At 34.9% G+C, this 23,265-nt stretch overlaps 1 protein-coding gene across 1 annotated transcript in view; it reads left to right on the top strand.

Moving 5' to 3' along the window:
- Nucleotides 1-23,265, top strand: part of LOC121371152 (anaphase-promoting complex subunit 1-like) — a 51,453-nt gene that overhangs the window by 15,402 nt on the left and 12,786 nt on the right. The window contains exons 14-37 of the mRNA XM_041496822.1: nt 421-570; nt 1,407-1,541; nt 2,220-2,280; nt 2,994-3,181; nt 3,665-3,739; nt 4,044-4,235; nt 7,266-7,336; nt 7,688-7,779; nt 8,166-8,314; nt 8,877-8,955; nt 9,072-9,176; nt 11,071-11,324; nt 12,099-12,205; nt 13,150-13,227; nt 13,958-14,047; nt 14,425-14,533; nt 16,010-16,156; nt 16,861-16,910; nt 17,266-17,450; nt 18,078-18,169; nt 18,562-18,648; nt 19,065-19,112; nt 21,663-21,745; nt 22,175-22,253. Coding sequence (XP_041352756.1) covers nt 421-570; nt 1,407-1,541; nt 2,220-2,280; nt 2,994-3,181; nt 3,665-3,739; nt 4,044-4,235; nt 7,266-7,336; nt 7,688-7,779; nt 8,166-8,314; nt 8,877-8,955; nt 9,072-9,176; nt 11,071-11,324; nt 12,099-12,205; nt 13,150-13,227; nt 13,958-14,047; nt 14,425-14,533; nt 16,010-16,156; nt 16,861-16,910; nt 17,266-17,450; nt 18,078-18,169; nt 18,562-18,648; nt 19,065-19,112; nt 21,663-21,745; nt 22,175-22,253 — 2,706 coding nt within the window. The remainder of the gene's footprint in view (nt 1-420; nt 571-1,406; nt 1,542-2,219; nt 2,281-2,993; nt 3,182-3,664; nt 3,740-4,043; nt 4,236-7,265; nt 7,337-7,687; nt 7,780-8,165; nt 8,315-8,876; nt 8,956-9,071; nt 9,177-11,070; nt 11,325-12,098; nt 12,206-13,149; nt 13,228-13,957; nt 14,048-14,424; nt 14,534-16,009; nt 16,157-16,860; nt 16,911-17,265; nt 17,451-18,077; nt 18,170-18,561; nt 18,649-19,064; nt 19,113-21,662; nt 21,746-22,174; nt 22,254-23,265) is intronic.

The following is a 23,265-nucleotide window of genomic DNA, read 5'->3' as shown; positions in this document are numbered from 1 at the left end:
AAAGAGTTAGCCTGATATTAATAGAGTTAAGCATAACCAGAATCAGTGTTCTGTTCCCTTGCCTATCATAATTAACGAGATATATTGAGTATATGTTGAATGTAGTTTCTCTTTTCCCTTCTTTTTTGGAAGCAGAAAATTTCAGATCCGATGGAAGTACTAATGGCATATAGTGTCGAAAATATTAAATTAACAAAATAAAAATGGCTGGAAATAGTAATGGGTATTTTTTATTCCATTTTCTTGGGAGCCCTTGTTCTGTGATATTGTTCATAGAGTGGTGAATTATTTCTGATATGCAGTAGTACTGTGTAACTCTAGATAATATATTGTTTTGGAATAAGAACCAACTGTTTTCTAACAAAAAAAATTTGATTGTGAATTAGAAATGAATGTATGTGGTTCATTTGTTTGATTCAGATCAGCCATGTGTACATTCCTCTGCTACCGCTGGGTTCGGGCTCTCTGAGCATGATGCGAGCCACAACTCCAGTAGAAAGTCCATCACGGGGTGGGATCTTTACCTCCAGCAGGCCGCCCAGTGCACTGGATGCCAGATTTGATGAAGAGGTGAGAACAAAATAATTTATATTAGGGTCATGTTTAATAATTTTATCAGAGGTCTGCCTGTTTACATGTCAGATAATTATGAAAACAGAAAACACCTAGGGCCGAATTTACAAAGCCTGTTTATGTCTTACATATATGTGACTACATACATTTACAATGCTTAAACACCTGCATTTAAGAAAAACAGGCTTCGTAAATTCGGCCTTTAATGTTTTCTTGATCTTATTACTCTTTGTCAGGTTATGATTGAACAACTTATTTTATACTCGACACTTAACTAGAATTTAAGTACCAGTACTATCTTGGACAACCCAGCTGTTGGAGATGTCTGTATAGGACATAGGTTAATGGGCTATTGTTAAATGTTAAAAGTTGCCCCCTGCTGTCACTACATGGACACGTATCTTGGGGTTGTCTGGATAGGACAAAGGTTAATGGGCTATTCTTAAATGTTAAAGCTGTCTCTGTATGGACTACTGATTATAATACATACTATAACTTTTGATATTATGACGTGTGTCCTTTTTTTTATTCAAGGCGATAGACATTGTGCTCCAAATAATCACACTCAAATTAAGTACAAACATGCTGACCTTCAAACATTTCACCTCAAAACCAGTCAGATATTAAGCTTTAATTAGATTAAAATCGCTTTAAATGCATTTCTGAATATCCACAACTCTTCAGCAGCTGTTAATACTAATAGCATTATGACACTAAAAAGATGTCACTGCTCTCAGAACAGACTACAAAACATGTTGCTCTCAAATTAGTGAGATCTAAAGCCCTACATTTTTCTACTTTAATATCAGTACTAGTAATTTGTTTGATTCCAGGTGAACCAGATTTCGCCAGTTCCAACAGAAATGGATGATTCCTCTAATTTAGAGGGTTCCATCAGTGACATGCCTCCACTGGGAAACAGCTTTATACAGATTCTGAGAGACAATGTGGACAACAGGTTTACTCTTGTGAGTTTTTTTATTTTATTTTCACATTACTATCAAATTTTAATTTTTAATTAGTTTCAATTCATTGATGATTTGTAAGTGTGTTCGCCAGTCTTTTATTTAGTAGTGTGGAACCTATTGTTCCTAAGGCTCAATGGGTAGGTGTAAACCACTTGCACCGACCAGTGATCCATAACTGGTTCAACAAAGGCCATGGTTTGTGCTATCCTGCCTATGGGAAGCGCAAATAAAAGATCCCTTGCTGCTAATCGGAAAGAGTAGCCCATGAAGTGGCGACAGCGGGTTTCCTCTCAAAATCTGTGTGGTCCTTAACCATATGTCTGACACCATATAAAATGTGTTGAGTGCATCGTTAAATAAAACATTTCTTTCTTTCTTTCCTATTGTTCCTATTGGTTGTTATTTTTGCCACACTGGCAGCCTCAACTTTTGCATGTAAATAAAAAATATATTAAAATTCTTTTTTTTAACATGCATTGAGATGAATATTTATGAATGCAATTATCAACGGTATCGAATGTGTTTATAGAAGGCGTGACATTTAATTCCTCAGAATTCTTGTTTACTCTATATTCTGTTACTTGCAGAAAACTTCATTGTCATTTGCATGTTGTTGTCTAAAAGTGAAACTTAACAAAGCTATTTTTTTATTTATATTTTTTGTTTTGTGTATTTTAGGAGTTACTAAATGGACAGATGTGTAGAACAGCAATGCCACCAATTGCCAGCTCACCAGGCAGTAAGTATTACCTTTTTTAAAGAAATATAAAGTGATTTTACTAGATAAGAAACAAATATTTTGGATTCTTGCAAATGTAGCCAATCATTGATCTGATTAAAAAGACAAATATTTTAATAAATAATTCTAGGTTGCCTTTCTCCTAATGGAAAATCAAGTAGAAGTTTTTTGGACAGTTTGTACTATTATAGATGATATGGCTGCTTATCAGAGCTGACTCCCGAGGTTTGTATTAAATTTGTATGTGTAGTACACCAATAAAGACAGACAGCTATATTACGGTAATTAATATTGGTTTGACAGAATGTACTGGCTTTTTTCTTTTTTTTAGAACTATATAACATAGTTGCTTTCTTTTGGTGAGTAGCCCAGTGGTAAAGTGCTTGCTTGATGTGTGATCGGTTTGGAAACGATCCCTGTCAGTGGGCCCATTGGAGTATTTCTCGCTCCAGCCAGTGCACTACGACTGGTATATCAAAGGATGTGGTGTGTGCTAACCTGTCTATGGGATGGTGCATATAAAAGATCCCTTGCTGCTAATCGAAAAGAGTAGCCCATGAAGTGGTTACAGCAGGTTTCTTCACTCAATATCTGTGTGGTTCTTAACCATATGTCCGACCCATATAACCATAAATAAAATGTGTTGAGTGCATCATTAAATAAAACATTTCCTTCCTTCTTTTGGTAAAGCTTATTTTGTTTTATATTCCTAGTCGTTCTCTGTCTGAATGCTCTGAAGCACATGCTGCCTCGAAACACAGCGTTGCAGTTCGTGGGGCGGTGGTACACTGCTCGGAACAGTCCTGGAGGTCTGGCCGTCATGTCGGAGTGGAATCTCTTCTACAGAACTCTCCTCTCTCTGATGGGGTATGACACAAGCAGGTTGTCACTCACCAGCAAGGTCAGTTCCACGTTCCAGAATTCCATTTTATAACCATATTGTTGGCATTCACTAAACATATACCAATGATTGAGTTCCGAGTGTAAAATTCTGACTATATCAATTAATGAAACATTGAGGAGCAAAGTGATGTCATTTTTCAGCTTTTCATCTGATCTTAGATTCTTGTGCATAAAATAATTTTTACAAATTAGATTTCATTTGATGTGAAATGCTTTAAAATTATTCTAGTTTGAATATGACAGACTATTCAGCTTCTTAGATCATTGGAGCTTTTATTTTTCAACGAGTATCACATCCCTGAAAAAATAGGAACAGATAATGGAAGGTGAAAATAAAGTAGTAAATCATAAAGTGAATTTTTGTTTATTACTGTCCTTTCAGATTTCACTGTATTTATAATAGAATACAAAATGCTATATGAATTAGCATTTTTACTGATATTTGCCTTGCATTTCATTACTTTGATTTTCTGTTTTGCAGCATGACTTGGACAGCTCAATGTCACCAATGATGTCTAGTAAACGACCCAGACATTCTGATCAAGGCTCTGAAGATGTATGTATCATGGAAAGTCATTGATTTGATTTTTGTATCATGGAAAGTCATACATCTATGTCTTTTTTCATTTTTTCAATTTACATCATTGTCTTAGATACAATCTTAAAAACATTTATTTTTTCTCTCTCAAATGTTGTTTATTAATTTATATTTTAATGAAAATCTCATTCCTAATAAAAAACCAGAACACATTGTTTTATCAGTTTATTATTTCTGTTCCGTTATGGTTCCCTGCCTTTTATATTGTGAACTGATATTGCCATTTATATACTTACTTACTTACTTAATTATTATATTTCAGGATTGGGACTTCCTAGTGAATTCTAGCCATCATGCATTTGTAGTGGAGAACCGAGATCACGTCTACGGTTTGTCTCCGTGTACTGTAATCCCGGATAGGACAGCCTACTCGAAGCCATGCTGTATCAACAGCTCGGCTCCACTCTTTCCACACTGCCCAGCCATTATGCTGGCTCTGCATTTGGTCTATGAAGTAAGTCATCTTTCCACACTGCCCAGCCATTATGCTGGCTCTGCATTTGGTCTATTAAGTAAGTCATCTTTCCACACTGCCCAGCCATTATGCTGGCTCTGCATTTTGGTCTGTGAAGTAAGTGAGAAATGGAATCAATATTGGTTACTAGGCATGGCAAAATAGTTTTGACCGTTATAGTTTTTTCACTGTTTTACAGTTAATTTGCATTAACATTTTACATAAATGATCAATTTTGGCAAATCTTAATGTGTTTGTGATAGTTTAAAATTAATTAGATGCGAAATAAGAAAAATATGGATCTCGGAAACTTGGGTTGCAGCTTTAAATATTATGGCATCCTTATCAATACACACCCCTTATTTTTTACACATGACAAGTTGTCTGTTGAGATTGTGAATTAATGTGATCTGAGCAATCTGAGAAAATTGAAAGGCAAATGAGATGACCTGCTGCTTATTGCAGAATTCATGGAGGCAGTAAAATTCCTGATTTGACTCTTAAGGAGCATAAAGTAATTGAATGCAGAAAAAGATGATCTGCATTTCAACCCTGTATGCATTCTGTAATTAGCTTCATCTTGCCTGTCGGCGGCAATTAGCTTAACTTCAGGAAACAATCAAAAATAATTTCCATTCATATTAAAGCATTTCCATTATTCCATTTCTGCCAAGCTATTTTTAGAAACAGTCAGAGTGACATCCCAACTCCTGTTAATTATCAAAAATTAATTAATGAATGTTTAATGACACCCCAACACACACACATACACACGCACGTGCACACACACACACAAATGCAGATTGGCTGTTGGGTGTCAAACAAAGGTACGTATATGAATGAGAATTATCATAAAAGTAGAAACTGACTACTGTGCTACACCACATTTTTAGAGAATTTGGAATAAATATATGTTATATATATATATATATATATATATATATATATATATATACTCACGGAAAAAGGTTCCTGTGCATCAAAATTTCAGTAGGACTTATATTTTTAAAATTTAAAAATATTGTAATTTACATAGATATACTATTTATCTGTTAAAAGTACGGTGATCCTCTCCTGCCTTCTGAACCTGAAGTACTGTCTACACAATGCTGGTGCGCCATCGGTGATGATGTAACAGAACAACGTACTGATGTATGGTCATATTCACTGACGATTTGCTGACGTGGCGTCACGTGTCGACTCCCTAAACATGGAAAATCCCTAGTACCCCTAAACTGTCAAGAACATCTCCGCAAATATTGCATAGTGTTCTGATGAACACCAGTGAATATCAAAATTACTAGCAACAGCGTTTGTGCCGTTCTAACCTCAATCATACCCATCGTTCGAAGGAGTCCATTTTCTGGGAGGCGTGGCATCACACTGACGACGATCAGAAACCAACAAAAACATTTTTCTGAGTGATGAGAATCCATACAATAGTTTTAAAGTCCAATGATAAGAAAAATGACGTCAAACAGGAGCACGTGACCAAGAATGCTAGTAATGCAACGTGAGATCACAAAGTATGAATAGTTCATGCAATTGACAGGACACCGCTGGAATATCGACGGGAGTGATTACACGTTCAGTTACTGAAATTTTTATAACCACATTTCAAGTAAATTATATTTTATATGCAATCATTTAGTGCACAGGAACTTTTTTCCACGAGTATATATATATATATATATATACTGAACAAAAAAAGAAACTTCCGATTTGTACATATAGTATTTGTTGTGTTAAAGAATTCATTGTGTAATGAAATTATATAGGTAGTATTAGCCTTGAGCTGTATTATCAGGATTCATGAATTTTATCGATTATTTTTGCACCGTTAATCGTCGACAACGTGAAATTCAATTTGCACTTGCATGCATGGTTCGACATGTCCCGTGTAGTATTCGGTCAATTTGTTTTACTTGTCATACTGACATTGTTGTCAAGTGAACGAAAACGCTTCAAAATTTTAAAAAAAATTAAAGTTTTTTACATTGTAGCATTTTTAGTATGCCAAGAATACCCAATAATTTACGCGAACGGGCGATTGGCATGCTTGATGCTGGCATGTCAACAGAAGACGTTGCAAGGCATGTTGGGAGTTCTAGTCGAGCGATACGAAATCTTCGCGTAAGATTTCGAACGACAGGAAGCACCAACGACCTGCCATGTCGTGGATGTCCGCGTGTTACAACGCGTGGTCAAGACCGCTATATCATGAACACGCATTTGCGCAATCGATTCCAAACTGCGACTGCTACTGCTGCTAACACACCTGGGCTTCTTAATAACCGAATCAGTGGGCAAACTGTTTAAATGCTCAACATTACCGTGATGACATTCTCGCTCATCACTTCATTCCTCTGTTCCATAACAACGCCAACATCTCGATTTTTCAGCATGATAATGCCACCTCTCATACAACTAGAGACACTGTAAATTTTCTTAGGACAAATAACATTGATTTCATTGATGACTGGCCCGCTAAAAGTCCTGATCTCAACCCCATCGAGCATGTCTGGGATAGTCTGGACAGACGATTGAGGTGTCGTCGCAACCCACCCGCTAACGTCAACGAACTTCGTCAAGCGCTCATTCAGGAATGGAACAATATTCCACAGGCAGAAATCAACACTTTAGTCAATTCTATGCGTCTGCGATGCACTGCAGTGGTCAATTCAAGAGGTGGTCATACCTGTTATTAAGTGGGTGTTTTTTTTTTAACCCCTACCACACTTGGTCAAAATTTCTCCCAGTTTCTGTTAACCTATGTCCATGATTTTTGCACCAAACGATGCATCATGGAACACTCTTTAATTATTCCCCCAGTTTGTTTTCATCAAGTTATGTTCAAGCAAAGTTAGCGGAAGTTTCTTATTTTGTTCAGTATATATACATATACATATACATATACATATACATATACATATATATACAGTTATAATCTAAAATTTAAAATTAATTATATATATTTATGTGTGTGAAGTTGATACATGTAGTGTAATGATGGCAATTACTTGTTTCCAGGAAATGAAACTGAACATCACATTGTTGAATGAGCTGAAAGAACTGGCCCCTCTCTTATTCCAAATAAGCTGGTATGATTTTCTATTGTTCTTCTCTTTAACATGTATTGCAGATTATTTTATTGCAATATTATACTATAACGGCATCCAAAACATTGAGACTGTGCTGTGTAACATGCCTTATTATCAATGAACTGATAGCCACACTATTAATAGCTACACTTATAATATATCTCCAAACTATTCTCAAATAACTTGATTTGCCTTTTTATTTAAGTACAAAATTCAAGCATTATTTTATTTGTTGTTATTTCATTAAAAAACCTAAATTGTGAGGACTTTTTAAGTACACAGTTCAATTTCAAGTTTTTAAAAAACTTTAAACTACATAGTTCAAGTTTTTTTTTCTGTTTCTGCTTTCAGTGATTTGAAATGCATTTCCTACATGGACTACTACACCCGTGATTTTCCCCGACTCTTTGACCAGAAGGATGATATGAGCCAGATTAACACAGGTCTTACCAAGTTATCTAGTACTATTCAATGACAAATATAATTAAAAAAAAAAAAGCAATAATAACTTTTAGCTTTGCAGCGATTATATTAAAGTCACTGACCCAAGTTTGAAATATTTTTATATTTTTATTTACCCTTAACATAGAGTTGAAAATGTGTTGCAATATATTTTGATAATACAATGTTTCTGGTCATTCTGATTCAAAATTAATTTTATGCAAAACGAAAAACTACATGGGTTTTTTTAGTAACTAGATCAGTAACTTTTTCTTTGCTTTAATTAAGATAAATAAGCAGTTGTAAATTCATCAGTTCTTTTACTCTTAAAATATTTTCAGTTTCATGTATTTATTTATAAATTTTGTCCTACTTGCTTTTTACACAGACCACTTGACGAAGATGCAATACCCTCAGTACTTCCCCAGCCAGGTGCCCAGTGTTTATTTCTTCATATACAACAGTCTGAATGGGCAAGACCAACAAGCCATGCTCTACATACCCATGGTGTGCTCAAACATCAACAACATCATATCTGTAAGCAAGATGTTTTTTATTGCATACTGCACTGTATGCATTATTTATTGAATACTTACAACATAATATTTGTAAATTTAGACAGGTTTGTTTTTCAATTTGTAATAAAAATGCATTTGACGTATCATGGGTAAATTAAATTAAAGTAACATTGTCTATTAGTGAGGCATTTCAGTAGTGCAAGAGGTATTTTGTGTTAAAATACAAGCATTTAAATGACTATATGAGGCATTTGTATTGTATGTTCATTGTACTATGTATATATTGTGTCGTATGAATTGTAATAAAATACTTAATGCCTTGTCATTTGGTATGAATATATTTTTAAATCTAACTTAACATCTACTTGTCTAGAATGTTCATTGTACCATGTATTCATTGATAAATTGTTATAAAATACTTAATGCATATAAGTGAGGTATTAATGTCGATTAATATGAATATTTTCCTTTTGTTAATGGTAACTGAAAATCTACTTGTCTAGAGAGTAACATTTGTATTTTAACATTGTAATAGAGAATGAAGATCAAGTGTATGATTTGTCTCCATTTAACAATTTCAGTTATATGCCATGTTACTGCACCGAGATTTGCCTACTGAGGTTGCCATTGATAGATGCCTGAAAAAAATTGCACCTGCAGGTATGAATTGTTTTATCATCTGTTTATTGTTATGTAAGGCATATGCTGTTGTTTTAAATTAATACACCTTGAATTTTTTTAAACTGAGCCACTGATTACAATCAACTGTTTTGCAGGTCACCGGGCTCCGACAGCTGATGCATCGATGTCGCTCAGTTTTCTCCAGACAGCACCAGTTATGAACACTCCAGAGAGACTGGTCCTGTCAATGACCCAGCTTGGTAAAAAAACATTTATCTACATGTCGCTTAGGGCTTGAAATCCAGGAATGATCCCACATTGGGGGTGGGTGTAAAGCTTAGATTACATATGATGTGACTCATCTCAACTGTTGAGTTCAGATGAATCATGTAGAGTGTATTGAAAAACCGATCGTCTGTGACTGATTTTTAGTTTGCACGACACCATTTGATACGACAAAACATGTTCGGTTTCAGATGACAGCCATCAAATAGTGTGAACAGGTCGTAGTTCATATCATTACCGCCCAGTTGAGTCGCGTCGTCTAATGTGATCTAGGCTTTAAACTCGATGCTGTCTCAGGATCCATCACATTTAAAATAAATAATTGGAGTCTGTATACATTTGAAAACAAATCTGTACTTCCTACCCTAACAAACATCTTTTAGTAGTCTTAGAAAAACAGTTACCTTGGCCCATATTTACAAAACAATCTTAGCCTACGAAATAGTAAAATTATCATAACCTATGACATCACTATGGCGTGTGCTGTAGTGATGTCACACCCTAAGATGGTTTTACGATTTCGTAGCACTAAGATAGCTTCAAAAATATGGGCCCAGTATGTGAGAAACATTCTACAAAGTATATACATCACAACTTCATAGTAAATTTTAATACAAATTATGTTTCTTTTTCAACAGTGTATCTTTTTTTTTCATTCTTTTTTTTTTGGCTGGTTTGGTTGAGATGGTGGTGTGGTTTTTTGTGTTTAGGTCTTTTAAAATATTTTAGTACCGTATATTGTTGTGTATTAGCCGACTTTTGAAGTCTAGAAACACTTTCCAAAAGAAGAGAGTCGGCTTATACACGGAGGCAACAAATTGGGAGTATAAAATTCCGATCGAAAATACGCCGACCTCGACTTATAAATTTTGATCAGACCCTTAGCCTTTCACAGATTAAGTAACAATAATTTGTGCACATTGTAAATAAAACACCCCATCATGCAATATTATGCAGTTTTTTGTTCTTGAATGCATTATAAGTTTGATGAATATTAATAAAAAAATTACTTGTTTTATTGTCATTTCAATGGTAAAAACGTATTCTTGCCAACTGTCCGCCATCTTTGTTTGACCTATGCTGGGACCAGTCTTTCATATAGCAAATTTAAGATACAAAACAGTGTTTTTTCTTCAAACAAGTATTATATTTCTAATATTATTGTTTTGTTGGGAGGGTGCATTAAACTGTAAAGTAATGCCATAAATAAATTAAGCTCATTATTAACATTACCGACTGAAAAAACATAACATGAATTTCAGGACGATAATTACTCCCACAATTGTCACATGACCATACCATATACAGTGACAGCTACAGTCATGGACTGCATGATCTTTTGTTTCTGTGTGTGTGGTGGGGGATTAAACATGCCTCAATGATTTTACTTTTTGCTGTCCAGTGAATAAATTAATTACTTGTGTGCAGTGATATGTTGTTACAGCTTGAATTATTTATTTTTCTGTTATGCTTTATCAGTTCTAAATTATTTTTAACGGCATGGTAGATGGTTAGCATTGCCGCATTGATTGCAATCGTGATTACCGTTTTTGTAATAATTAAAGGGAAAACAAATATAATGAACAAGAAAAGCACATGTCTATTTGTTGACAGTATTATTGAAATCGATACAACATACAACTGGACAAAAGATGACTTAGGCTTATACACAAGGCCGATGATTTTGTACTAGATATTTAGGGTCAAACTAAGAGGTCGGCTTATCCAAGGAGTCGGCTAATACACGGCAATATACGGTATATTATTCTTACAGTCCGTCAAATTATATTTCAGCTAAATGATTTGTCACGTTACAAAGCTTTTATATACGTAATTCAGCTTTTAATGTTGATGTACATTATTCTGCAGGGATTACAGACACGGACCTTGACTGCATGCCAGTGGGCATTGCTCTTCCCTTCAGAGAAGCCATCTTACATTGTAGATGTAACCCACCTTCTGATTGGCCAGAAGAGGCCTATATTCTGATTGGTCGTCAAGATCTGTCTCAGTTGATAGCTACGGAAACTCAAAAACCCAAAATTCCATCAATGAGTTCATCAACACACCAAGAAAAACAGCCCAAAGAAGAGGAGGATGGAATGGAACATATGGATGAAGAGGTGTGCAGATTATTGTTTTGCATTATTATAATTTATCCTGCAACCACCGTTTCTTTTGGTAGAATAGGATGACGGATAAAGCAAAGTCATATCCTGCTACTAGCAAGATATGACGTTTGACATCACACGCATAGCCTATGTTACAAAATCGTTCATTTGACCTCTAGGTCATCGTACAATATGTGGCTTAAATAACAGAAATAATTGCTTTTCCCCTTAATGTTTATGATCTGCAGAATAAAGATAATATTAAACTGGTTAATGACGTCGGATATCTGCTTTATCCTGTTAGGCTGAATGAGAAATTCTGATCAGCAGATTCTCGCAGCATTTCCCATTCTTACGTTCACAGGATGAAGCAGATATCCCACATGATTAACTAGTTATTCTTTATATATGACATGGGGAAAGTCATTTGAAGGCTGAAATGTACCATGATTGAATAGGCTATATTTGTATAAATCAGTCAGTAAATGTAGTTTGTATAGTATATGATTATTAACTATTACATTTTTTATATTAATTTGTTTTTTAATTTTTTAATCTTTTAATTATTGAGATTAAACATTAGAATTATTTTCTGATGTGGTTTATTTTGGCACTTACATATGTATTTTTTGTACACATTGTAGATCTAATTCAATTTACTTGGTAGGTTTTGTGATATTTACAATATCTGTTATTGTGTTCTAGCACATTATTATCAACTAGGAAATAATTCAAGTTTTAAAGTGTTTGACCATATTACAGTAACAATGTCTGGTGGTGTTTCAGCTGTTGAAGTTGAGGTTTAATGATGATTTACGGGTACAGGAAGTTCGCCGTTTGCTGCAGTCTTCAAAACCGGCCAAAATTGCTCTTGTGCAGAGACCTGAAGTCAGGTTAGTGTTAACTGAAATCAGTTTGAAATATAATCAGGTTAATATAAATGTATTTTAACAATTAATTTGACTGTTTTTTTAATTATAATTACAAACTTTCTGCTTTTATACAATTTCCTCAATTCTGATTGGATGACGTTGAAGAAAAACTGAATGTTATCCTTCAATAAACCTCAGAAAATGACGTCATTACGCCAGCTGGGATGTCATTACGTAAAACAGGTCATGGAAAGAATGCTAGAAGCTGATTTATGTGTATTTTAACTAAATATGGGGTGTCCAGGTGCTTGTGCATACATTTTAGAAGAGGGGTGAGGGGCTAAACTGTGACTAGTGAAAGTTATAAGTGTTTAAGAGATCCTTCCCCAAAAAAGTATTAAAAAAAACAATAAAATTTACATGATCAAGGGGTGTCTTTGTAATTATATAAAATCTGTCCTTTTTTATATGAATTTATCGATATACAGCGCATAAAATTGTGTAGCGTAGTAAAGGATTTTAAACTAAACACTAGAAAATGACGTCGTTAGATCAAATGGGACGTCACTACGTAAAGCAGATCATGGAAAGAATATTAGAAACTGATTTATGAATTTATGTGTAGTTTTGTGGTGTTTGTAATTGTAAGAATTGTTTGTAATTTTTTGCAAATTTATGAATGTATAACAGTCACAAATGTAATATAAAATCACTTCGCTACGCTATGCAATTTTATACAATTTGTGACTGTTATATATCGATAAATTTGCAAAAAATGATGCACAATTCTTATATGTTTTGGCATTCAAGAGTTGTATTTTTGTCATGTTTAGACTACACACATTTTATTCTTCCAAAATAAATGTGGTAGAGACTGTATATTAGGGTCATGTTTTACTCTCTCTTTTTTTTAATAACTTGTTAAAATGTTGTGCCTCACAAATATTTTGCAATTTTCTATGTAGTGATCATGACTTCATTGAAGAACAAGAACGACATCTGTATTCTATCTGCATTCGAACTATGGCTCTGCCCACAGGAAGGTAGGAATTGTTACGTGTACCATGTACTAGATAGTCATATTTTTCTCATTACCTTATTCCATTAAGTTTTCACATTTGTGGGTTTTTCTGAATTTTTCGGGATGGTCATCATTAAGAGGATGCACAAACAATTATACATCATAATGACAGTCACTAGACAGTGATAAAAAATAAATGCTTTAATGATGAATATAATTCAGCATTATCTGCAGGGTATAATCAAATTTAATTCAAACACATTATCTGCTGGGTGTAATCAAATTTAACTCAAATACATTATCTGCTGGGTATAATCAAATTTAGCTCGCATAATGCGCGATCGATCTAGGATTGATCCTCGTCGGTGGACCCATTGGGCTATTTCTCGTTCCAGCCAGTGCTCCACAACTGGTATAACAAAGGCTGTGGTATGTACTATCTTGTCTGTAGGATGGTGCATATAAAAGATCCCTTGCTGCTAATCAAAAAGAGTAGCCCAAGAAGTGTCGACAGTGGGTTTCCTCTCACAATATCTGCTTGGTCCATAATCATATATCCAATGCCATATAACTAAAAAATGTGATGAGTGTGTCATTAAATAAAATATTTCCTTCCTTCTTTTAATCAAATTTAATTAAAACATTATCTGCTGGGTATAATCAAATTTAATTCAAACATATTGTCTGCTGGGTATAATCAAGTTTAATTCAAACACTTTGTTTTGCGTACAATTTATTTTTGTCTATTTCAGAGGGATGTTTTCACTATGCACATTTCACCCTGTTCCTACTGAACCATTACCAACTCCAAAACTCTGCCTTACAGGCAAAGCACCTCCAAGGTTAGAAAATAATAGTTAATATTTTAATTGTGGACTAAACATAATGAGACGTTTTTGTGTAAAAAGACGGTTGAAAGCAAATGTTATAATGGTTAAAATAAAATTTTCATGGTCGGTTAATTATTTGAAGTTTACTTCACTTTTTCATTCCTGTGTCAAGTATTAAAGACCTTTTTGCATTGAGTTTTTATTAGAAATTATTATAGCTGTCACAGACAACAGGTGGTTGATAATAATCTAATGTTTGTTTTTAATAAAAAGGAATAGAGAAACATTGATTACTTAAACAAATTAAACACTGGTTCAGATATTGTTGTGATAGATGTTTATACTTTGTCCACATATGTCATATTTTAATATTATGTGTGTTATTATAGGAACACAGCTGTTGATCTGAGTCACATAGACGTTCCAGCTAACATGGCGTCCTGGCCTCACTTCCACAATGGAGTTGCTGCTGGCCTCAGAATAGCCAACTCATCCCAGGTAGCAATACATAGCAGGTTTATTATTAAGATGACAACTTATAATACAAGGGATGGGATAAGCCCAGTGGTAAAGCGGTCGGTCTAGGATCAATCCCCGTCGGTGGACCCATTGGGCTATTTCTCGTTCCAGCCAGTGCTCCACAACTGGTTATTACAAAGGCAGTGGTATGTACTATCCTTTCTGGGATGGTGCATATAAAAGATCCCTTGCTGCTAGTCAAAAACAGTAGCCCACGAAGTGGCGACAGCAGGTTTTCTCTCTCAATATCTGTGTGGTCCTTAACCATATGTCTGACGCCATATAACTGTAAATAAAATGTGTTGAGTGCATCATTAAATACAAATTTCTTTCCTTTACTTACAATACACTAAAGAATATATTGCTACCAGCCTCGATGGTATAGTGGTTAATCCTCAGTACTGGCTCCCACCCAGAGCGTGCTTAATGGTTCATTGGGTAGGTGTATGGCCACTACACAACTTTCTGATTAACAGCTAACCGCTAAGTCACTGTCCTGGACAGATGACCCAGATAGCTGAGGTATGTGCCCACGACAGTGTTCTTGAACCTTAACCTTTAGACTACTTGATTAATTTTTGACAAAAACTATGTTGAGTGGGTACAAGTTTATAATTTTTACTCACATATATTCACATAAATGTTTTAGAAATACATAAAATAAAGTTCATATTTGAATCGGTAAGTATTATTTTCATGGGTTTTTCTAATTTTTATCATATTTTAGATGAGTTAATGTTGCTTAAATTTAGGCAAAAAATCTAAAAAGTTGCGTTTACTTACGGGCAGTTGTGGCCAGCTGTGTTAGTATTTATGTCCATTATTCCCAATAACAGTGGTTTTCTGACCAGAATTTAAAAAAAAAAAACGAACTACAGTTCATATCCAATATTTGGTGACTTGTTGTTGGTAAAACGATCAAATTTATTATCAAATTAGCTGTCACAATCAATCCTTGAAAATGACTGTGACGTGCCCCTAAATCTAAAGATACAGGAAGCTGAGTTGTCTTTCGTTTTCTGTTATCTAATTTTTTCTGGTGAGTGTTATGTGCAAAACGGCAGGAAATATCCATTGAGGAATGTACTATATACAGTGTACAGTATGTCGACTGGCGTGACGTCGGGCGAGATATCTCACCTGCAGTAAGAAGGTTAAGTGGATATAAGTACAAACATAAACTGGATTTATTTTTGCTAATCAAGGGGCAGTCTAAAAGTTTTATAATGACCTAAACTATTCTTTCGCACAGCCTTTGATGTATCGGTTGGGAGGGGATCTTGTGAAATGTAAAGATTACAAATGGGTAAATTACAAAATATTTGAGAATGCACTTTTTAGTAAGAAAGCAATAAATTCTACCCCCAAAAACGACTGTTTTCTTATCACTGTGAATGCACAAACTCAAAATGTTTTGTTTGTATCTGATTAATTTTTTTTCGTCAACTATTTCAGTTTGATTCGACATGGATTATGTATAACAAGCCCAAGCTTAACGAAGCTGCTGCGGTGAATGAGTATTCAGGATTTCTGATGGCTCTCGGCCTTAACGGACACCTCACCAAGCTCACCATTTTCAATGTGCATGACTACCTCAGCAAAGTAAGTGCAGTTGTCGTACTCAAAATAAAATATGATTAAAGGGACATACCCTAGTTTTTAAACATTAACGCATATTTTTTACTATTATAACTGTTTTTGATAACTTAAATCATACTTTACTTAGATTTTATTGTTTATATTATCAATTTCCGTACATTCAAAGTGTTTTTGGTCATCCTGGCGTTTTTAATATCACAAAATGCATTTCTCATATTTTTAAAAATGCACGTGCGTCTGAGAAGTAACAGTTATGGAGTCGAGTTTTAATCTATTTTTAGAGGGTATTTCTCCATTTCAAAGTCACAGACTAATGTTTCACTCAATTGTAACTTTATCCAAATGTGCTACAGATTTGTAGATTAACTAAACTTAGTGTTAATTTTTTACGGGTTGAAACTAGGGTATGTCCCTTTAAAATATCTCCTGTGTTTTTGCCAGACCCCACCTTTTAAGCAGAGCTAGCACTGTCACTCCTCATCACTCCTCATCACTCCTCTGAGACCAGTTCAAGGTGAGTCATTTTTAGCTCCCCTTATAGCATGTGAATTTATATGGTCTTAATATGGTAATATTTTAAGTGGCTCCACATAATTTACGGTAGGGGAGCAATTAATCACTCCTCTCAGTTTATTTGATGGCTAGGTCTGTTTTGCATTATTTTGTTTGGGTTTAGCATCTGGATGATTAATTTTTCTTTATTACAGGGCCATGAGATGACCACCATAGGGATTTTGTTGGGTCTTTCAGCTGCAAAGTAAGTGTATTTTAACTTCCTAATAATTAACATATCAGTTTAAAGTGAGAGCAAATGTTCGAAGTTTATATGGCACTGTAAATGTACAGTATGTTGGGTTTAAACTTTGACAATATAATTAAACTTTGAAATATTTTGTTAAGAAGGAAATGTTTTATTTACTGACGCACTCATTTTGTTAAGAAGACCTGAGTGGTCTGATAACTGGTAAGAGAGTTGCTTGCTTAGCATTATGTTAGATGGCTGAAGGTAACAACAACTTGAGGGTGGTTTAAAATGGATGACAGCTTGAGCAGGTTTGACTCTTCCAAATCTAAAAGTAATCATTATTTGATGTGTGTGTGTTTGATTGCAGACGTGGAACCATGGACATGGCCTTGACCCGTGTTTTGAGTATTCACGTCTTGGCCCTGCTGCCCCCGACCTCAACCGAGCTGAACATCCACCACAACGTCCAGGCAGCAGCTATACTCGGTGTTGGCTTGGTCTACTATGGCACGGGACATCTACACATGGCAGAAACACTGTTAGCTGAAATAGGTCTGTTGTACTCATTTATAGGAGTATCGGTAAACTTAAAGCTAATTATCCCATTATTAGGTTGTGTAAAATATTACTGCTTTTTTACTGTCAACTTACAAATTACATATAATTTATTGCTTAAATTATTAGTCCACTATTAGTTCACCAAGGCTTTGTTTCCATCTGTCTGAGTGACTGTCTGTCTGTCCCATATGCAGTTTTCTGGATTTGTTTTTAATTTGCAATGCTTTAAGATGTTGAGCTGAAATATTGTGTATAGCTTTATCATGTAGAGTTGCAGATTAAGTTTGACTTTCATGATTTGCCCATTTGTAACAGAGTTATGGCCCATGAACTTAGGAGATTAAAACATATGTTGGTTCGATATAGCAGTACTCTCAGAATGATTGTTACTTTTTTTCAAATACATGTTTCTGGTTGTCCTGGTGTTTGTAGTACCTCAAAATTAATTTTATGCAAACCTAATAAGTTAATTACCTCTGATTAATAGGGTGAGCAGCTTTTGCAAAGCACATTTAATGTAGTTAGCAAATGTGATCACATACTTAGCCGTTTTACATATTTTTAGTGTTTGTGCTGTTTTTGGAACATGCTGTAGCATCTGAATTGTTTTCTGTACTTAAGGTCGACTGCCAGGTCCAGAAATGGAGAACTGTACAGACCGGGAATCGTATGCTCTTGCTGCTGGTTTGGCGTTAGGACTTATCATGTTTGGGGTAATTGCAGATCACATTATTTTCACACTATGGCTGTTGAGCATTATTAAAAGAAGAAATTTCTGCTAATTTGGTCAATCTTATACAATATAATCACATATAAGGTATTTGGTTCATATAGAATTTATTTCCTGTAACATCCTTTTCTCCCATATGCCATTTACAGAACAGCTATAAGTACTGTTATCAGTTATGTTCTTTCCTTTGTGTTCTACTTTGATGATGGAAGAGTTACTATGGTTCTTTTGGTCATAGCTTCTGGTCGGTGTATTATGAGAACTAGTTAAACACTCATTCTGTTAGGTTCTTAAAAGTCATCATCATTTAAGATTGCTGTGTTTTTTTGTCTTCTTACAGTCAGTTATGGCAGAAGTGTATTTGTTTATTTTCAGAAAGGAAAGCAGGTGATTGGCCTCTCGGATCACAGCATGGCAGACACTCTGTGTCATTTTATGGTTGGAGGACACAGGAGACCACTGGTCAGTTCACTGTTTTGTAGATCCACATTTTAACTAATCACAGCTCAGATCTGAAAATTTATTAAAATTTATGAAATTTCAATCAGCGTTGGGAGGCTATAATTTTGTTACGCAGTTATTTCTAATATTTCCAGTTAAGGCTTTCAAATAAATAATATGTTTCAGTCAATCTGATCTTCTGCAATAAACATGTTAAATTATTGATCACTTTTATATAAAGGTTATGGGCCTTGCTTGGCAAAGCTTGTGAAAAAAAAATTAATGTTGATTCCCTTGGTATTTACATATGTATCATACATTCTGGTCTGTCTTTAAAAGGCTATGATAAATAACAACACATAAAAATATTCAAAAATGGATAATTTTTAACATCTATTTCATGTTCAGGAATCTGACTAAATATATTATTTTTGCAGCCCAACTTGTTCAAAGAGAGATGCAAAGCACCAAGCTATCTGAATAAGGTCAGTAACTAGATATCCTTTTACTATTTCCTTTTATATGTGTAACAGTAAAAATGTGGTGGAAAGGCAAACGTTCTAGAGATCAGACAAAAGGAATTACAGGAATGAAAAAATAAATAATATGTTGATTCTTTTTTAAACACAAATTAAACAAGTAATAACTGACAGCCATTTCCAAACTGTTATGGTAGAGTTTGTCATAATTATTGTTTTACCTGAAAAGATTCAGTCATGGGGCCCAGTTTTCAATCAATGTTATAATCTTAGTGTATTTTTCCTGTCACAAATTGTTTTCATAAAAAGTGTACTATTTATGTGGAAGTGATGGAATATATTTTCAAAAGCAGTAGGGTTGTAATTTGTTGTTAGCCGAGTTATATGAGTGAAACACAGACAAACATGTTAGTAGTATTTCCAACGATTGGGTGCTCATGAATGAGATATTTATTGTGACCTAATGAAGCATTTCAGGTAAATGTATTCTTTTAGTCATGTTTACTTCAGTTCATGTTTGATGATTTGACAAATTATAGTTAAACCATTCCTGCGTGTCTTTATGTACAACATATTCCTTGTGTTGTTAATAATACATGTTTTTAATTACAGGAGGGTAATTGTGTCAGTGTGGATGTCACTTCTGAATGTACTATATATTCCTTGTGTTGTTAATAATACATGTTTTTAATTACAGAAGGGTAATTGTGTCAGTGTGGCTGTCACTTCTGAATGTACTATATATTTCTTGTGTGGTTAATAATACATGTTTTTAATTACAGGAGGGTAATTGTGTCGGTGTGGATGTCACTTCTGAATGTACTATATATTCCTTGTGTTGTTAATAATACATGTTTTTAATTACAGAAGGGTAATTGTGTCAGTGTGGATGTCACTTCTGAATGTACTATATATTCCTTGTGTTGTTAATAATACATGTTTTTAATTACAGAAGGGTAATTGTGTCAGTGTGGATGTCACTTCTGAATGTACTATATATTCCTTGTGTTGTTAATAATACATGTTTTTAATTACAGGAGGGTAATTGTGTCAGTGTGGATGTCACTTCTGAATGTACTATATATTCCTTGTGTTGTTAATAATACATGTTTTTAATTACAGGAGGGTAACTGTGTCGGTGTGGATGTCACTTCTGAATGTACTATATATTCCTTGTGTTGTTAATAATACATGTTTTTAATTACAGGAGGGTAATTGTGTCAGTGTGGATGTCACTTCTGAATGTACTATATATTCCTTGTGTTGTTAATAATACATGTTTTTAATTACAGAAGGGTAATTGTGTCAGTGTGGATGTCACTTCTGAATGTACTATATATTCCTTGTGTTGTTAATAATACATGTTTTTAATTACAGGAGGGTAATTGTGTCGGTGTGGATGTCACTTCTGAATGTACTATATATTCCTTGTGTTGTTAATAATACATGTTTTTAATTACAGGAGGGTAATTGTGTCGGTGTGGATGTCACTTCTGAATGTACTATATATTTCTTGTGTGGTTAATAATACATGTTTTTAATTACAGAAGGGTAATTGTGTCGGTGTGGATGTCACTTCTGAATGTACTATATATTCCTTGTGTGGTTAATAATACATGTTTTTAATTACAGGAGGGTAATTGTGTCGGTGTGGATGTCACTTCTGAATGTACTATATATTCCTTGTGTTGTTAATAATACATGTTTTTAATTACAGGAGGGTAATTGTGTCGGTGTGGATGTCACTTCTGAATGTACTATATATTCCTTGTGTTGTTAATAATACATGTTTTTAATTACAGGAGGGTAATTGTGTCGGTGTGGATGTCACTTCTGAATGTACTATATATTTCTTGTGTGGTTAATAATACATGTTTTTAATTACAGGAGGGTAATTGTGTCGGTGTGGATGTCACTTCTGAATGTACTATATATTCCTTGTGTTGTTAATAATACATGTTTTTAATTACAGGAGGGTAATTGTGTCAGTGTGGATGTCACTTCTGAATGTACTATATATTCCTTGTGTTGTTAATAATACATGTTTTTAATTACAGGAGGGTAATTGTGTCAGTGTGGATGTCACTTCTGAATGTACTATATATTTCTTGTGTGGTTAATAATACATGTTTTTAATTACAGGAGGGTAATTGTGTCAGTGTGGATGTCACTTCTGAATGTACTATATATTCCTTGTGTTGTTAATAATACATGTTTTTAATTACAGGAGGGTAATTGTGTCGGTGTGGATGTCACTTCTGTACATGCTATATATTCCTTGTGTTGTTAATACATGTTTTTAATTACAGGAGTGTAACTGTCGGTGTGGATGTCACTTCTGTACATGCTATATATTCCTTGTGTTGTTAATACATGTTTTTAATTACAGGAGGGTAATTGTGTCAGTGTGGATGTCACTTCTGAATGTACTATATATTTCTTGTGTTGTTAATAATACATGTGTTTTTAATTACAGGAGTGTAACTGTCAATGTGGATGTCACTTCTGTACATGCTATATATTCCTTGTGTTGTTAATACATGTTTTTAATTACAGGAGGGTAACTGTGTCAATGTGGATGTCACTGCACCTGGGGCAACTCTTGCTCTGGGAATGATGTTCTTCAGCACAGGCAATGGGTAACTATATAAAACTGGAGATAATTATAGTCCATCCCAAGGGGAATGCCTTTTTCATACTATGGAATTTACTACAAGTTATTTATTTCTAAGCCAATTGTTTTCTAAATTGCACACAAAAATAGAAATTTTTTGTTATTTCCAAAACACTTGTACTTTTCCTTTTACGTCAGACCGAACTGAAATTAAGACATTTTTGTAGGAGGATGGGACAGTCTATAGGCTTATTAAGTTTTAAGGGGTGGAGGGGTGGTCATGCTTTCCCAGAAAATACGTTGAAACAAGAAAATTCACATGGAGCAGGGTGGGTTTGACCCTCAAGGCTCCTTCCACCTCTGCACATGCACCCATTAATCTCTATTTATTTTGTTTAATATCTGATATTTTTTAAAACCTTTTAGTGTATTTCTTGTGGGTTTCTTTCTTTAGGGCTGTTGCAGAATGGCTGAAGGCTCCAGACACACAGTTCATGCTGGAACATGTCAGACCAGACTTTCTCATGTTGAGGGTAAACGTTTGGATTTTTCATTCATTCTTAGCACTGCTTATATTGATTTAAATTTCAAGCACACTGTCCTGGGCATACACCTGAGCTACATGTATTTGAGAGAAGTTGGTGTAGTGGCCTTAGACCTACCTATTTAAGTACTCAAACAGAATAGGTTTTAATGCTATATAGTCTCGATTAAGGTCACATGTTTAAATTGTTGCTCCATGACAGGGGTATAGTCTAGTATAGGATCATCTGCTTGAAGTGTGGAAAGTGCTAGGATCAATTCTCTCAGCAGCACTTCAGTGGATCCATCAATGTTTCCCAGCTCCACCAGTACATCTTGATAATATATCAAAGATTGGTACAGTGTCCTGTGTTACTTAAAAAAAAAGTCTGTGGTGGTGTAAGTGGATTACTTCATTCAATTCATTCATTTCAACTTATTTTCGTGCTTCTATCCAGTTAAGGTTCAAGCATGCTGTCCTGGGCACACACCTCAGCTATTTGGGCTGTCTGTTCAGAACAGTGGGTTAGTTGTTAGTGGTCAGTGAGCGAGAAGAGGGTGTAGTGGTCTTAGATCTGCTACCCATTAATTCATTAAAACTCGCTCTGGGTGGGAGCCGGCACCGAACTGTGAACCTTGTACCTACCAGCCTTATGTCCGATGGCTTAACCACGACACCACTGAAGCTGGTTCTTCATTCAAGCACAGGGCGGGACGTAACCCAGTGGTACAGCGCTCACTTGATGCACGATCGGTGTGGGATCGATCCCCGTCGGTGGGCCCATTGGGCTAGTTCCTGCTCTAGCCAGTGCACCACGACTGGTATATCAAAGGCCGTGGTATGTGTTATCCTGTCTGTGGGATGGTGCATATAAAAGATCCCTTGCTGCTAATTGAAAAGAGCCCATGAAGTGGCGACAGCGGGTTTCTCTCTCAATATCTGTGTGGTCCTTAACCATATGTCTGAAGCCATATAACCGTAAATAAAATGTGTTTGCGTCGTTAAATAAAACATTTCTCTCT

The sequence above is a fragment of the Gigantopelta aegis genome, chromosome 4, assembly GCF_016097555.1.
Source record: "Gigantopelta aegis isolate Gae_Host chromosome 4, Gae_host_genome, whole genome shotgun sequence".
Taxonomy (NCBI): domain Eukaryota; kingdom Metazoa; phylum Mollusca; class Gastropoda; order Neomphalida; family Peltospiridae; genus Gigantopelta; species Gigantopelta aegis.
The sequence above is the reverse complement of the archived record's forward strand: the minus strand, read 5'-3'. Positions and strand labels throughout refer to the sequence as shown.